The 18,689-nt window shown below is 36.3% G+C and overlaps 1 protein-coding gene across 1 annotated transcript in view; it reads left to right on the plus strand.

The window, feature by feature from the left end:
- Nucleotides 1–18,689, plus strand: part of LOC100378370 (structural maintenance of chromosomes protein 5-like) — a 33,210-nt gene that overhangs the window by 6,571 nt on the left and 7,950 nt on the right. The window contains exons 7-19 of the mRNA XM_006816689.3: nucleotides 827–960; nucleotides 2,525–2,600; nucleotides 3,776–3,893; nucleotides 4,546–4,700; nucleotides 5,633–5,746; nucleotides 6,036–6,130; nucleotides 9,843–9,975; nucleotides 10,363–10,539; nucleotides 10,641–10,810; nucleotides 11,261–11,384; nucleotides 16,131–16,253; nucleotides 17,016–17,141; nucleotides 17,431–17,580. Coding sequence (XP_006816752.2) covers nucleotides 827–960; nucleotides 2,525–2,600; nucleotides 3,776–3,893; nucleotides 4,546–4,700; nucleotides 5,633–5,746; nucleotides 6,036–6,130; nucleotides 9,843–9,975; nucleotides 10,363–10,539; nucleotides 10,641–10,810; nucleotides 11,261–11,384; nucleotides 16,131–16,253; nucleotides 17,016–17,141; nucleotides 17,431–17,580 — 1,695 coding nt within the window. The remainder of the gene's footprint in view (nucleotides 1–826; nucleotides 961–2,524; nucleotides 2,601–3,775; nucleotides 3,894–4,545; nucleotides 4,701–5,632; nucleotides 5,747–6,035; nucleotides 6,131–9,842; nucleotides 9,976–10,362; nucleotides 10,540–10,640; nucleotides 10,811–11,260; nucleotides 11,385–16,130; nucleotides 16,254–17,015; nucleotides 17,142–17,430; nucleotides 17,581–18,689) is intronic.

Raw genomic sequence — 18,689 nt, forward strand, 5'->3', positions numbered from 1 at the left:
TAAAGTATTGAAACCTGCCTTGGCAGTTGATTACCTGTATTAACAGAAGTAATAGCCTGTTAGAAAACTACTAAATGCTAAAAATGGCAACTGTGACCTAAAGGTCATATTATGAGGTAATTGATGTAAGCAATTCATCTTTGAAATCAACAAATAACACAGACAGTTGTTGAATCATTAGAGGTGGTTGTAGTATTCACTCACAGCAAAAAGTAAAATACAAATGTAAAGCATTTGTTCCTTTGATTTAGAATCTGTGTTTTCACTAAAGACAGTCAGGTAATTTAGCCTGCTTTTCAGATGACATGGAATATGGGTGCTTTACCATACTTTTCGACTCTTTTTGCAATCAAACCTTTTGCTGAACATTTTAGAAGAAACTCTTAGTTTAGAAAATAAATTTAATTGAGAAATAAATATCATATTACGTTTAAATTATTTTGTTTTCATATGTAACCAAGGGAACAATATATGGATGGTGGTGGTTAAACTTTTCAATACTATGTAGATACCTCAGGAAATGAAGTCATCTACAAAGAAAACCTGAAAATAAAATAAATCATAAATTACGTATTTTCAAATCACAGTAAACATAATTAGGTTTCCGGGGAAAGCGTTTGGTCAGTGCCTGTAATCATTTTGTTCAATAGTTATGACATAAATTTAATAATTACAGTAATGTATGTATGATATTTGGAAGAGTTAAGTTTGCTAGCCATTATTATCTTGTCACTTTTAAAATGTCTTTTATAAATTTGCGTTTTGCATCCTAGCATGACAAATAATTATTGTAGTTTATGAGAGAAATGGATTGATTTTTTTATAGTCACAGGAAATAGCAGGGTTGGCAAAGCAAGCAAACCACAAGCATGATGCCCTTAAAAAACTAACAGATGACCTGCTACAAGTACAGGAAGACTTGAATGAAAAGAAAGAAGAAGAAGCTAAGAAAATAAAAAAGTTAGTTTTCTGAAAGGTTCAATTCTCAGTCCCCGAAGTCCGAAAACGGGGACTTATAATTCGGTCTCAGTGCGTTCGTCCGGAGTCATATCTCATAATCCCTTGGACCGATTCAGTTCATTCTTTGCATATGCCTAGTAATTTATATGGGACATATGCGCATGCAGTGGTTTAGCGATTCGATTAAAAATGGCCGAGTGGCAGCCATCTTGCTTTTTGAAAATGTTGTATTTTGGACATGCTTTGTCAGTTTTCATTCAAACTTGGTACATAGATTATACATGTTGAGATACATGTCCATGAAAATTTATTTCACAATTGGATCAAAGATGGCCGACTGGCAGCCATCTTGTTTTTTGAAAATGTCGTGTTTCGGACATGCTTTGTGTGTTTTCATTCAAATTTAGTACATATATCATACATGTTAGGATACATCCCCCCCCCCCCGATCGTCCATGAGTTCCTTAGTCCGTCCGTCCATCCGTGTGTCCGTCCGTCCGTGCGTCAGTCTGTCCAGAGTCATATTTCAGAATCCTGTGGACCGATTCCATTCATTCTTCGCACGTGCCTAGTACCTTATGTGGGACATATGCACATGCAGTGGTTTAGCGATTCGATTCAAAATGGTCGACTGGCAGCCATGTTGTATTTTGGACATGCATTGTCGGTTGTCATTCAAACTTGGTACATAGATTATACATGTTAGGATACATGTCCATGACAATTTATTTCACAATTGGATCAAAGATGGCCGATTGGCAGCCATCTTGCTTTTTGAAAATGTTGTATTTTGGACATGCTTTGTCAGTTTTCATTCAAACTTGTTACATAGATTATACATGTTAGGATACATGTCCATGACAATTTATTTCACAATTGGATCAAAGATGGCCGACTGGCAGCCATCTTGTTTTTTGAAAATGTTGTATTTTGGACATGCATTGTCGGTTGTCATTCAAACTTGGTACATAGATTACACATGTCAGGATACATGTCCAATATTTCGCAATTGAATCAAAGATGGTCAACTGGCAGGCATTTTGTTTTTTTGTTTTTTATGCGGTATCTTGGACGTGCTCTGTCAGTTTTCATTCAAATTTGGCACATACATGGACTTTATACATGTTAGGATGCATCTCCATGATAATTTGTTTCAAAATCTGGTCAAGGATGGCCGATTGACAGCCATCTGACTTTTTGGCCTTACTACTATATTTCCACAATTTATGTATCATTTTCATTCGTATTTGGAACATACATCATACATATCAATGTGTTTCATAATCAGATCAAAGATGGCTGAATAACGGCTGTTTTCATTTTCGGCCATATTACTACTACATGGAACACGTGTTTTGATGTAAATAAACAATCTGTTGTATACGCCACTTGGAACTCAAGTTTCAAGGACACGCTTGCAACAACCCCTTCGCTTTAATATGACAAGCACAAAGAAAACTTTCAAAAGTTTTGACGGGAACTGTGTCATTTTCAATGACTTGTTAGTTTTTAAAAATTTTGTTGTGAAACTGCTTTTTTAACTAACCCAACTTTGTATCTCCAGGATCAATGATTGGAAAAAACAGCTTGAAGCTTGGCAAAGGGAACTTACTGAGATTGGTGATGATGACAATGTTAGAGTAAGAACACCACAATTGTTATTTACTTGTTTTCATTTAACCTTTTCATCACCAGTTCCCTCTTTTCATCACAAATTTCTTCATAAGATTGGGACAAAAATAGCCAAATTTCTTTAGTAAAAACTGAAAATTGACTCAAATTTAGGGTTCATTCCCAGAATATAAGAAAAAAAAGAAAGAAAAATTTGGACAAGAAGGTCTAGTGGTGAAAAGGTTAAAGTCCTGGTATTTTTATTTTCCTATCAATCATCCCTGCAACTTTGCAATATTCATCTGTTTGTCCTAGATACATTTTCAAATGGGATTTATGGATTTGAAATAAGATTTAAAAAAAAAAAATAATTGGGTGAAATATGAAAATGATGAATTATTGAATCCTACAAGCGTTCTCCATCATATCATTTCCAATTTGAATATTGCCCCCAAACATAGTGGGACTTTCAAAATAAGTGTTTCCAACATTTAAACAAGCAGTTATTAAAGCAGGGGTGCCATCATCTGCGCATGCGTCAGATGGCCATAGCATGTCATTGTTTACAAAAAATCGTCTACCCATTAGCCTTTGTGTTTTTAGCGTTTTTTTGTGTTATTATCATCGTTTGGGACTCAATTCCTGCATGTGCGCAGGTGACGACCCTCTCGCTTTAACAAGCAGTGCTGGCAATGTCTTACAAACGTAGGAATATTGCAATGTTGTAAGTGAAATTATTAGTGAGAAAGTGATTTTTCTGATCAGTTTATTTCAGCTGTAAACATTATAGCACATGAGTGTCTTGTGGTTAAGGCTTAGAAGACCAATGAATGGAAATAATTTCTATCATTTTAACTTGAAGTATAATGAGGTGCATTAACTTTCACTAGTATTTAATTTTCCCTGAGGTTAAAATTCTCAGATTTGCCAGTAAAATAATGATGATTTTGCATATTCAGATGGATTACCAGATGTCACTTAAAAATTCAGTCAAAAATTGATGGCTTTACAGTATCTAAACAATGACGATGTGACATTGTATTTAATACTTCATTGAAATGAAAACATGGATAATTTCATGATGGATGGATAATATCTTGATATCAGTGTGGTTTATGATTAGCAATACCATGAGTTAAAGTTTAACTTTTCAACTGACTGGGAAAGAAAACTTTTCATATTTTGTTTTTGTTATACCTTGTAGCCTGAATTGGAAAACATTAATGCTCAACATCGTGACATCAATATGAAGATGCGTAGAATTGACACTGAAATGAATATTCTTGCCAAAGACAGATCAGATTTCAAAAAAGCTATTAAATGTATGAAGTGGTTTGTATATATTTTGACATGCAATAATGTTAAATGATTTATTACATTCTGTGTGATGAAATACAATGTACCGATAGTATAGTCGTTTGTCCTCTGTGTTGTTATTGTTAGCAATTTTTGTAATCTCAACTTGTATCGTTTGTTTCAATCACTGCTCATCTATTATTTTTGGTGAAAAATATTGTTGTCACTTCTTCAAAAACAATGAGTGTTCTCGCACTGTGTGCCCTTGTGCTAATTTCTGATGACGTATCTCATTCTTAGTTTTATGTTCATAGTTAAAAAAATGTGACCATGGCAAATTTCTGCCATCGATTTTGTGTATTCATTGCAGGGGTTTTTATAGGAAAATTTTTTAAGAGGGAGTACACCTTTGTTACCATTGGTAACAATCATATTTGTTATAACTGATCATAATCTACTGACTGTTCCAGGTTCTGCATGAGGGCGCTGCATCCCTATTCCCCCTGTCTGGAAGAACCCCGGCATTGAACTGATTAAAAGAAAATACTGAAAATTTCCTGACTTGAATGCAAAGCAAAACTGTGTTGCAAAATTGTCACATTTTAAATTTAATCAATTTTACCTCTCATGTCAAAGATATTTTAATGTATGATATTTTAATTACCCTATTGAATATAGCCCACAAAGATGAAATCCAGAAGTTGAACGACTTGAAAGATCAGCGAATGAGGGCGTTACAGAAGAGACATCGCGATACGTACAATGCTGTTCAGTGGTTACGAGCCAATAAAGACAGATTTAAGGCGACAATTCATGAACCTATGATTCTCACTGTAAGTGTGAACCGTATAAATCATCAACCTACAGCAAAACCTAGTTTACCGTGTCGGCATTCTGACACTGAAACATTCAGGAATAGCATGGCAGCCATTACCAGACAATGTTGTTGTTGGCTTTGTATTAAACTGACAGTGTTTCAATGACTGTTTTTGAAAAAAAAATATAATACGCAGAAATTCTTTTCTGAGCGGTATACAGTGCTGAATACTGTACATTCTTTTGATCACATATAATACAGGTTTTATTTTATCATTCCATTAATTGGAATATCTCTTCAAGGTGGCAATATTAATTACTAATAGATCTATACATTGAAGACAAAACTTTTCTCGTAATGAATATTTGAAACCCCTCAAGCACTAAATTAGAGTTTTGTCGCCATTCACAAAAAATAAACCTACATAATTATTTCAATATTTGTTTACAAATTTTGATCAAGAGCTGTAGCCAATCGGAAATTGTCTCGCATCTTAAGAAATTAACTCCACAAAGGCATTTCCTTCAATTCAAACTGAAACGAGAGTTTTCTTTTGGCTGGTTGAATAACATAACATTTTAAAATGACATCGTTGTTTACTGTGCTCAATGATTGAATTCAACCGCCACTGAAATTATAAATATTTATAAGGATGAAGAGATGGTTTTGTTGCACTGAGTACTGTAAAATACTTTTTGCTGAAGGAAAGATTCAGTGAAAAGAAAATCCAGCAAATATACCATTTTTCCTATATTTTACATTCAACTCATGAAAAATCAATGAAAATAAATTCCATACAAAACACCCAAAAAGTCTTTTCAGCGAAAATTTATTCCAGCTAAAATAAAGTATTTTACAGTATAACAATACTTAAAAATAGATTGAAATGTTTGTCAAAATGTTGGTGTTCAAAAGGTTTAAGTTAATACAATATTCTTCTCATTTCAGATCGACATGCATAATAGAGAGTATGCCAAGTATGTTGAGACGCATGTACCTGATAACGACTTAAGGGCATTTGTATGTGAAAATGCAGAAGATCAGGATGCTTTTATGAGAGAGGTATTACTGCTCTTGGGGAGTGTGCTTCCCCGCAGTGTTTTTACTGATCAGCATTATAAATGTCATCAAACATCTTTTATAAGTTTGGGAGAGTAGTCAGTGCCTTATTGGATTGGGATGGTAAAAGTTGAATGGTGATGTACATTCCTTCAACTAAACTAGCCAGTTAGTGGATGTGAATGGTATTCTTATTTATTCCCTGCTCAGTTTATCTGTGATGTAGCAAATATATTTGCATAGTACTTTTAATTGAGTGTATTTGCTAATGTTCATTTATTATTAATCTTAGATACGCGACACTCAACACCTGAGGGTTAATGCTGTGAAATCCCCAATGCAAGATCTGGAATCATTTAGACCACAGCAACCGATAGAACAGCTGAGGTCAGTATATTATAGCCTTGTTCTCACTCTGCGAAAAGTAGATTGTCATTTGCTGTTGCAAATATGCTGATTTTTAATGCAGTAAGATGAACAGTGACACAGCAAGAGCAGACTATTTGTTAGTAATTACAAATCTTTGATATTATTAGCATTATTAATGAGTTGATACCAGTAAAACTACATACAAGAAATTAAAATATGAAAGCAGTGTTTGGAATCTGGTCCACACCCTAAATGACAGTGTTACAAACCCTGGTACCATGCAATTGTTGTGACATTATCTGATTTAATTTGAGAACAATGCTTAAGGTAGCGAGATAGTTTTTTGGCATGGAAAATGTAAACATCTATAATCGGAGTAAATTTTACAAGAACCTATACAATCTATATATGTTTGGAAAGCCCTTGACTTGTACTTTTCTATTATTAATATTTTGTGAACACTGTGTTTGTTTTAGCGTCACGTGATTCTGAAAATCGGCGCGGCTGATAATTAACTAACGTGAATACATTTTTAAATGTCAGCTCTACGGTCATGCATGCGGCCAAAAACTTTACACTGTTTTGAAGCAAAGGTCATGAAGTTTAAATCCGTATTTCTATTTTTTAAATTAAGGTTTTTTTTCCTCTCCGAAAATGGAAAATTTCAAGCACGTTTTTTGGTGTTGAAGTTAGTGTATACCGGTGGTTTGCGCGAGGTTTGTGAAAATACGCGATAGAATTTCGCAAAAATGTAAATACGGATACAAAGCCAACATATTCGAGAGTACGGAAAGCCAAACGGCGACATCGTAGCGCTACTCATTGAAACGCCATTTAAAATTAGGTCAACGGCAATTGCCAGAAATCGAACACCGAGAAATCGGCACTTTTATGATTTTAAACTTCAATCAAGGTTAACTCCTGTTTTAGCAGCAACAATTATATAGATTGGCAGTAAATAAATTACCTTGAAGGTTGTTTTCAGAAAAAATCATGATTCGACATTTATGTCTGTGAAAAAACTGTATTTTTACCGTTTTCTTTCACGCTATGGAGTTTTGACACTGTCTGTGCTGATAACGAACGGTGACGTCATTCATTACAGCTGGGATTATGCAAAGTGGGCGGTTCTGTTTGCAGGTAGCAAACAACACAAATACTACACTGGGCAGTTGAAGTGTTTGTCAACATAGCGTATTTATGTTTGGGTCGTTTTATTTGCAAACTTATTTTCTTGAGTATTCCACAAGTTTCAAAGTCTTTTAGAGACACAAGAACACTTTCCGACAATAATTATCAGACTCCCGCGAGCAAACTTGCGCAGATTACGGTAGAATAAGAAAATGAAATGACGGCTGTGGGGTAAGTTTTTTTATGTGTGGAATTGGAAGAAATGCAGAGTGAATTTTCAACACGAAAATATTGTAAATCATCATCCGACGAGACCGTTTTTGTTGGACTTGTTATTTTCGGGAGGGACCTTTTGTAGTGTTCGTACAAGTTGAGTTTTCATTTTACCTGAATAAGCCTAAAGCGATTTTCAGACAAATTCGAAGGAAACACTGCCCCTCCTTACCAAAGTGTTCGTCTTACAGCACATTTACATGCACTCTTTTTGCAGGTACGTCGGACTTTGGTTTTATTTTATTTTAAGATAGTAACAACCACCATCAGCTAAATTCAAGTCCATTATGTTCGCAAATAATTGTGCTGCATCAAGTTTTAAACTTGCCACTTTATCGTGAAGATTCTGGCGATCTCGGCAAAGGAAGCTACCGTAGTGTGGCTCCCCAACAGCAAGTATATTGCGGATAACTCTTTTTTCTCATGATGATAACAGTGATCAATCACTGTCAACAGACTGTAATATTTGTTTCAATTGACGACTCTTTCAACGTAATTCGACCAATGAAAATGCAGTGTTCTAAAATATTGACAGACACTAAACAACCCCACGTGGTTTCTTGTTATGGCTATGACGGGGCTTCAAAGTGTCTTTTTGTCGTCTTTTTGTTGCTTTAACCGGACTTTTCTGGTCTGTTTATAATTCACGCTTACGCATTGAATACGTGTACTATCTTGGGAAACATCCATTACCATTGTGAGTACCGCCGTTGAGGAAACGAAAACTGCTGTGAATAACGGTGGAGTCAATGAAAGTAAATTACCGAACAGCAAACTTCAAGAGGTGTTAGCTGGGGAAGCTAACTGTGGAGAAGAAGATGACGAATTTGACTTTTTAGACGAAGACAGTTTGAAGGTGAAGATATCACAGATGCCCTTCAAGTATTTGTGAATGACGCTGACGAATCCGACGTTGGGGGCTTTTAGTTTTACAGCCAAAACAAAGTCAGCTTGGACTTTCAGTTGCGAGACGTGACCCAAAAAAAAACGCAGCGAGTGATACATTTCGAAGACAAAAATACAAAACAATCGCAATCAAAGACGCCGACCACGCGCGTTAGAAATAAATAGAACACGCTGTTTCACTGGCTTCTTTCACTCACGCAATATAATTATGCTATTTCCAAACGCTTATATTGATCACTGTAAAAGTGGATATATTCAAACCAGCCATCAAATTAAAAATTCGGATCTCGTTGAATGTCAATCAACACGGAACTCGGTAAGGGTCAAGGCCCCCCGATCTGATCCTAAAAAGCATATAATGTATCAAACAGAAATAAAAAAAAATAAAAAATCTCCAACTGTGACATTGTACTTTTATTTTGACAACAGATTTATTAAAATAACATTTAGAACATAAATTTGTCTTCCCAAAATATTTTTAAAAAAATCTTAAAAAATACCAAACTGCCGTTAAACGGCCCGGGCGAATTTATGGCAAAATTCGGTAACATGTGATACACTCATGTACTATTTTGTTTATACAAAATTTGTTGTGTTTCGAAAGTGTTTTTTGTTTTTGTTTTTGCTGTACAGCTTCCTCCTCTTGAAACGAAGCAGTGCACACATCTTATCAGCTGTGTGTAAACTACAAACAGATATCTTATCAGTTGTTTGTAAATAGCTTAGCCCCAGTTCAGTTATGTTTGTTAACCATGAATATTAATGAGAAGCACTCATGGGGTGTACACTGGATAAACAAAAAACTTGGGTATTTGTTTGCACACAAGGAAAAAACCAGTTTATTTGTACAAGATATTATTTTTTTCAATAAAATAAATACACTAATGTATGTGGCATGCCTTATGGAGCTATGCTTGTGATTTTCAAAAAAAAATGTGAAAAGTGCCCAAAAAACTATTCCGCTACCTTAAGACAGTATGTATACAAACATTTACTGATCATCGTACTTAATCCACAATGTTCAGCTCTGCTGATTAAATTGCTCTCGATGGCAGTAATGTACTAAGTTTCTTTTGTGTATGATTGTAGGACAATAAACTTTAGGTTTTATAGTGATATGTCATTGCTTACATAACATTCTTACTCTGCAATTGATAAAAGCTTATACGCTTAATTTGCTTGTCATCTCAATGTATGAAAATATTCATTTAAATCACACACGGTGAACACGTGGAACAAGTTGCCTAATTGGATGGTGAATGTTGTTACTGTAAATGAATTTAAGAATAACTAGGACTGTTATTTTGGGCAGATGAGGGAGGGTTCCTTATTTCCTATAGATATTCAGATCCTTGATTGAACTGAGCTTTCACAATATAATTACAAATTCATACTGATAATTTTTTTTCTTGTCTTAAAGGCGATGGGGTTTCACTACTTACTTGAAAGATTTGTTTGAAGCACCTGAGGCTGTGATGGCTTACCTGTGTAAACAGCATAGAGTACATGAAGTACCGATAGGCACTCCTTACACACAAGAGCATATAGCTGATGTAAGGAAATTCAATATCAATTAATACAAATTTGTGGTAGTGATCAATTTTATATTCTTTTGGGCAGTCTTACTGTAATTTACATGTGAAGATACCTGTATGTAAAAGTTTAATGTGACCATCTTTTTTGCAATGATAGAAAAGATTGTTTTACACACTGAAGTTTTCTAGTTAATTGACAAAAACAAGTGTATTATTTGTTCGCCAGATGAATTCTACCCTCTGATTTGCAAGAATTTGCAATTTTGTGTTATTTTTTGGCTCAAAATTTATTTTGCTACATTATCAGTGTCAGGTCAAAGCTGGTTTGTTTTTCTAATACGTGTATGTAACTATATTAACTGCTGAACGAGATAACGCATTGCATTGTCCTTTATTGCTTGTTAGGTTATTGCATCGTCTGGCCTGAGACGTTTCTACACAGCTGATTATATGTACATTATTCGTCAAAGCCGATATGGAAATAAAGCCACGTCTAGTAGTAGTAGTCGTATCAATAACGCCCAACTGTTATATGTTAGCATTGATCCAACCCAGAAAAGAGAACTAGAACAACAACTGAGAGTAAGTTAATCTTTTTTCCTCTGGAATTGTTTTCAGTATTTGGTTGATATCAGTATACTGCCCTCTGACATCTAACATATACATTCTTTTGTTTTTACCAGGAAGCTGAAACCAGGCTTCATGATGGAGAAGAGAGATACAAAGAGTTAGCCAAGATGAGACAAGAACTTGCTGAGCAAGATAACTCACTGCGAGAGAAAAAGAAGCAGTTGCAAAACAGGAGAAATAGAAGGCAGACTGTGCTTCAAAATATACAGGCAAAAAAAGACAGGTAAGCTTTAAAAGCGGAAACTACAAAAGGTTTCATCAACTCTTGGCATTTATGCAACAGGATTGAATACATATTCCTGTATGGATTTGATCCAAAATTTGTAAAACTTGACCAGTAGTGCAAGCATAGTGGTTGTTTCTCTGGGCTCATGATCGAATGCCCCTCCCCTTGGTGAGTATGTCACAGGTTCAGTGTGGTTTATTCACAAACATCTTTTTTTCAGGAACTCTGGTTGGTATGCAGGAGATTATGTTAGATCAGGTTCTTTTGATGGCAAATTATTGCATTAAATTGTTTTATGACATTTTGATCATACAGCTCTGTCATGTACGTAAAATATGGTTAAAATACACTGTATGTATATTGTGCATTTGAAATTCACTTCGAAAAACAGAAAAGATAGACAGCGGTGACACTCAGTGTTGACATCAATGCTTTTTCTTTTTACAGCATAGCCAGGAATGAACGCGAGGCGCTCAATATTGAACATGAAGAGATGAAAACAAATCAAAAGATTCAGAAAATAAATGAAAGGAAAGTAGTTCTGGTGATTGATCTCAAAGACCTTATACAGGTGAGATAATACAACTCTAGTGCTTGAGTCTTAATGCTGAGATATAGATTTTTAGGCCCCAAAAAAAGATTTTGCTTTTCGTACTGGGGAAAATGTAAAAAAATGATTTGGTGAAATGATTTAAATTTTTAGCTATGTTGTTGATTGTGTATCGTATGAGCAACTTTGTCGAGCAGGCTTATCATATGAGTGATTGTCCAGTGTCGTCTGTGTCAACTTTTTACTTTTTTGACTTCTTGAAAACTACAAATCTGATTGCCTTCATACTTGGTGCATATGTACCTCACTTAATTAGTTTATTTCATGTTGATATCTTTAATTCTCTAATTTTGGTGAATATTTTTGGTAAAAAAATTATTTTTTCAACTTCTTGTTGAAAACCACAAGTCTGATTGCTTTGATATTACACTTGTAGGTACCTCAGGTGAACCTCTCTCAGATTTGTTCATTTTCTATTGATATCCTTCAATTCTCTAATTGAAATGTGCATTGCTAACAGTGGAGCTATCTCAGCTGAAAGTTTATATATATGTTCACATGTAACATTTATTAAATTATGCTTTCGTATATGTGCATTGAAGGTTGATTTGGATCAACAGTGCATCCTCTGAAACAGAAAACAGTTTACCATTGTAGTGTAAGTGACACACTTTGCCGTTACGCAAAATTGAAAAACAAATCTGAGACACAAGTTTCAAATTGATGCACACAATGACAAGAAGCAAAACCCTTTTTTTCCCCCTTTTTGTGGCGTACTATTTATTAGTCCCTGTTCGGACGAAGTCCGAAAACGGGGACTTATAATTCGGTCTCCGTCCGTCCGTGTGTCCGTGCTTCCGTCCGGAGTCATATCTCAGAGTCCCTTGGACCGATTCCGTTCATTCTTTGCATGTGCCTAGTACTTTATGTGGGACATATGCACATGCAGTGGTTTAGCGATTCGATTCAAAATGGCCGACTGGCAGCCATCTTGTTTTTAGTCCCCGTTCGGACGCAGTCCGAAAACGGGGACTTATGTTTTGCCCTGTGTGCGTCCGTGCGTCCGTGATCACCTGTATCTCGAACATGCATGGACCGATTAAGTTCAAACTTCACTCATACATCACACCTTATATGGGACATATGCACATGCATTTTTTTCATGATCCGATTAACGATAGCCGAATAGCGGCCATTTTAAGGCCGAAAATGCATCAAAATCGCACATTTTCACCATTCCGGACCCGGATCTCAGTTATGCATGGATGGATTTTGTTCAAATTTGGTACATACATTAAACATAATAGGACCTTGATGCACGTCATTTTTTTTTTGGATCGGGTTCGAAATGGCCGACTGGCGGCCATTTTGTTTTAAAGAATTCAGTTCTGGATCCGTATCTGAGACATGCTTGGATTGATCGAGTTCAAACTTCACACACACAAGGTACATCATGTCACAAATATGTATGTGCATTTGTTTCATGATCTCATTAACGATAGCCAAATGGCGGCCGCTTTAAGGCCGAAAATGCATTGAAATCGCACATTTTCACCATTCCGGACCCGGATCTCAGTTATGCATGGACGGATTTCATTCAAATTTGGTACATACATTAAACATAATAGGACCTTGATGCACGTCATTTTTTTGGGGGGATTGGGTTCGAAATGGCCGACTGGCGGCCATTTTGTTTTAAAGAATTCAGTTCTGGATCCGTATCTGAGACATGCTTGGATTGATCGAGTTCAAACTTCACACACACAAGGTACATCATGTCACAAATATGTATGTGCATTTGTTTCATGATCTCATTAACGATAGCCAAATGGCGGCCGCTTTAAGGCCGAAAATGCATTGAAATCGCACATTTTCACCATTCCGGACCCGGATCTCAGTTATGCATGGACGGATTTCCTTCAAATTTGGTACATACATTAAACATAATAGGACCTTGATGCACGTCATTTTTTTTTCGGATCAAGTTCGAAATAGCCGACTTGCGGCCATTTTGTTTTAAAGAATTCAGTTCTGGATCCGTATCCGAGACATGTCTGGATTGATCAAGTTCAAACTTCACACACACAAGGTACATCATGTCACAAATATGTATGTGCATTTGTTTCATGATCTCATTAACGATAGCCAAATGGGGGCCGCTTTAAGGCCGAAAATGCATTGAAATGGCACATTTTCACCATTCCGGACCCGTATCTCAGTTATGCATGGATGGATTTTGTTCAAATTTGGTACATACATTAAACATAATAGGACCTTGATGCACGTCTTTTTTTTTTTCGGATCAAGTTCGAAATGGCCGACTGGCGGCCATTTTGTTAAAGAATTCAGTTCTGGATCCGTATCCAAGACATGTCTGGATTGATCAAGTTCAAACTTCACACACACATGGTACATCATGTCACAAATAGATATGTGCATTTGTTTCATGATCTGCTTAACAATAGCGGAATGATGGCCATTTTAAGGCCGAAAATGCATCAAAATCACATATTTTCACAATTCCAGAACCGGATCTCAGTCATGCATGGATGGATTTTGTTCAGATTTAGCACAATGTGTTGTACATATGCAGGTGCATTTCGGTCATGATCTGCTTTGAATGTATATGTCACTCAAATATGAACGGAACGGGGACGTGTCATTGACAATGACTTGTTTGAAAATGTTGTATTTTGGACATGCTTTGTCAGTTTTCATTCAAACTTGGTACATAGATTATACATGTTAGGATACATGTCCATGATGATTTATTTCACAATTGGATCAAAGATGGCCGACTGGCAGCCATCTTGTTTTTTGAAAATGTTGTATTTTGGACATGCTTTGTCAGTTTTCATTCAAATTTAGTACATAGATCATACATGTTAGGATACATGTCCCCGACCGTCCGTGAGTTCCTGAGTCTGTCCGTCCGACCGTCCGTGTGTCCGTCTGTCCGTGCGTCAGTCTATCCAACGTCATATTTCAGAATCCTGTGGACCGATTCCGTTCATTCTTTGCATGTGCCTAGTACCTTATGTGGGACATATGCACATGCAGTGGTTTAGCGATTCGATTCAAAATGGCCAACTGACAGCCATCTTGTTTTTTGAAAATGTTGTATTTTGGACATGCTTTGTCAGTTTTCATTCAAACTTGGTACATAGATTATACATGTTAGGATACATGTCCATGATGATTTATTTCACAATTGGATCAAAGATGGCCGACTGGCAGCCATCTTGTTTTTTGAAAATGTTGTATTTTGGACATGCTTTGTCAGTTTTCATTCAAATTTAGTACATAGATCATACATGTTAGGATACATGTCCCCGACCGTCCGTGAGTTCCTGAGTCTGTCCGTCCGACCGTCCGTGTGTCCGTCTGTCCGTGCGTCAGTCTATCCAACGTCATATTTCAGAATCCTGTGGACCGATTCCGTTCATTCTTTGCATGTGCCTAGTACCTTATGTGGGACATATGCACATGCAGTGCTTTAGCGATTCGATTCAAAATGGCCGACTGACAGCCATCTTGTTTTTTGAAAATGTTGTATTTTGGACATGCTTTGTCAGTTTTCATTCAAACTTGGTACATAGATTATACATGTTAGGATACATGTCCATGATGATTTATTTCACAATTGGATCAAAGATGGCTGACTGGCAGCCATCTTGTTTTTTGAAAATGTCGTATTTTGGACATGCTTTGTCAGTTTTCATTCAAATTTACTACATAGATCATACATGTTAGGATACATGTCCCCGACCGTCCATGAGTTCCTGAGTCTGTCCGTCCGACCGTCCGTCCGTGTGTCCGTCTGTCCTCGCGTCAGTCTATCCAACGTCATATTTCAGAATCCTGTGGACCGATTCCGTTCATTCTTTGCATGTGCCTAGTACCTTATGTGGGACATATGCACATGCAGTGGTTTAGTGATTCGATTCAAAATGGCCGACTGGCAGCCATCTTGTTTTTTGAAAATGTTGTATTTTGGACATGCTTTGTCAGTTGTCATTCAAACTTGGTACATAGATTATACATGTTAGGATACATGTCCATGATGGATCAAAGATGGTCGACTGGCAGGCATCTTGTTTTTGTTTTTTTATGCGGTATCTTGGACGTGCTCTGTCAGTTTTCATTCAAATTTGGCACATACATGTACTTTATACATGTTAGGATGCATATCCATGACAATTTGTTTCAAAATCTGGTCAAGGATGGCCGATTAACAGCCATCTGACTTTTTGGCCTTACTACTATATTTCCACAATTTATGTACCATTTTCATTCGTATTTGGCACATACATCATACATATCAGTGTGTTTCATAATCAGATCAAAGATGGCTGAATAACGGCTGTTTTTATTTTGGCCATATTACTATGACATGAAACACGTGTTTTGATGTAAATAAACAATCTGTTGTATACGCCACTTGGAACTCAAGTTTCAAGGACACGCTCGCGACAACCCCTCCGCTTTAATATGACGAGCACAAAGAGAACTTAACGGGGACTGTGTCATTTTCAATGACTTGTCCAATTTAGCTTCCTAATTTACAGAATTAATTTTTCTGCTTTTGAATATTGTTTGTTGACATTGAATATTGAGCTATTGCGCTAAATCAAAGATGAAACTAATTTCCTAAAATGGCTAAATTATTTCAACGTGTTTCATCATGGTATGGATATTAGCCTGTGCTTTGTATATGATGGACTTAAAATTCTGGTACATATTTCTCACACATTCTTACAATTTTAGAAATGCATGTCAAGTAACAAAGACAAAGTTAAGATGTCAATGTCATTGTCATTGGCCATCAGTGGAAGAACAACGTTTGAAGAACAAATACGAGAAAGTTCACAACACTTACAAACTATTGAGGTAGGATACGACTCACTTGCTTGTTTGTTGACATCATTGGACTGTTGTAGTAGCATCATAATTGTGCTGCAATAATGATAATATGAGGATATTACAAGGATACCTTAAAGTATGCACGAAGACAGTACAGCAGAAGTATCAACTGACACGCAGTGGAGGTCAATGTGACTGCATACTGTCTGAGTGCATACTTTGAGGTATTCTCGTAATAACATCATTATTATACATCTTTTCCTTCCAAGGATACATCATGGGAATGTCGAAATCTGAAAAGTTTAGAACAGAATCAGCGAACTTCTTTGTGTGGCAGCCATGTTTGTTTTTATTATTAGAGGACGCTTACGCGCGTAATCATTCCATATTTGGAATTCGCATTTCCTTATATGGTAGGATGAAAATACCCTGTAAAATACCGCAAAATTACGGTACGCTGTAACTTATGGCGTTACGGTGACAGATTTATAATAATGTTTAATATAGATATCGTATTTACCCTAATAGAAGACAACTCCAATCTCCAGTGCACGTACATAAGCCAAAAATTGCATTTACCAGATAAACTGTATTAGTAGTGTAAATTATAGAGATGATTATGAGTTTACAAAAAGTTATTTTGTAATTATTCAGTTTACATAACCCTAATGACATTCGCATCAAACATGACACAGTGCTACAATTGGGACGCTTTATGTAAACATACTAGTCAGTCAACCAGACTTTCTATCATTTAACTTATTTTTTCATGACTTTACATATTTACAGATGGAATATAATCGAGTCTCGGAACAAAGAAAAGCAACAGTGCAAGAGGCTAAACGGTTAATGGATGTTGCTAAGCGGGCAACAGGTACTGCTCATGATGAGGAATTGTCTCCTGCGCTTCGAGAGGTATATATAATGATTCATTAGTCAGATTGTGTTTTAATTTAGATCCCCAATCAGCCACAGTCAAGTCTGTTTATTTCTCAGTCGTATACAAGGAGAACACCTGATGATTGTATGATACCTGATTGTATAGTAATTTCAGTTATGGCCGACTAGCAGCCATTTTATTCCCTAACTGCTGAATGAAATAACTATTCTGCAGACATGACGAGGTAATGATTAAGTTGTTGACTATGCATCTTCATATACATTAAGTAATGGTGAAGAAAACTTTGTTTTTTTGTCTTTGCAGGCATTCAGTCAGTTTCCTAGTACATTACAAGAAATAGATAACATGATACACCATGAGAGAACTACAGCAGCAAGTATGTATGAAACGGATCCTAGGATTGTGGAGGAATACAGACAGAGAAAACAAGAAATCACCAATCTGGCAGCACAGGTGAGTTATTGACTAGTCAGGCCGGAGGCATACAGACAGAAAAAACAAATCACCGATCTGACAGCACAGTTAAGTTATTGACTAATCAGGCTGGAGGCGTACAGACAGAGAAAACAACAAATCACCAATCTGGCAGCACAGGTGAGTTATTGACTCTAGTCAGGCTGGAGAAGTACAGACAGAAAACAAGAGTTATTAACTCTAGTCAAACTGAAGGCATAGAGACAGAAAAAACAAGAAATCACCAATCTGGCAGCACAGGTGAGTTATTGACTAGTCAGGCTGGAGGCGTACAGACAGAGAAAGGAGGAAATTGCCAATTTGACAGCACAGATGAGTTATTGTCTCTAGTCAGGCTGGAGGCGTACAGACAGAGAAAGGAGGAAATTGCCTATCTGACAGCACAGATGAGTTATTGTCTCTAGTCAGGCTGGAGGAGTACAGACAGAGAAAGGAGGAAATAACCAATCTGGCAGCACAGTTGAGTTATTGACTCTAGTCAGGCTGGAGGCGTACAGACAGAGAAAACAGGAAATTACCAATCTGACAGCACATTTGGGTTTCTGGAAAATGAATCACCTCGTATAAATTGTATCTATGTATCAATCAGATCATGCAGTGGTTTACTTCTCTAAAACTGCTTGTTTCATTAATTCTGATATTCATTGTTTTTTATCTGGTTGGCCTGATGTATCTTCTAGTTTGCAGTGTATAGAGTACAAAATAAAACTTTACATTGTACCTGTGATATTTCTGAATTCAATCCTTGTTCCACTGATATCTCAAGAGCCTGTCTTCAGATATGATTTAGCTGTTAGGTCATAGTACGAATTCCATGCATATTTACAGTGTGATTAACTTTAAATTGTATACATAGATAACCAATTTCTACATATGCCTACAACACCCATACAGGTGTTAGCATGGTTGTAACGCCACACATTGGATTAACTTTTAATATAGTTGCGATATGAACTTGATTAAAACACGTTCCTATACAAGGTTGCGTTTCAATTGGAGTTTAATTAAACTCAATTACAATGCAATACAACGTACAATTGCATTTTAATTAAGTTTAATTAAGTAAAAGTTGAATATCCCATGACTGA

The sequence above is a fragment of the Saccoglossus kowalevskii genome, chromosome 13 (genome assembly GCF_978046115.1).
Source record: "Saccoglossus kowalevskii chromosome 13, keSacKowa6.1, whole genome shotgun sequence".
In the NCBI taxonomy this organism is placed as follows: Eukaryota; Metazoa; Hemichordata; class Enteropneusta; family Harrimaniidae; genus Saccoglossus; species Saccoglossus kowalevskii.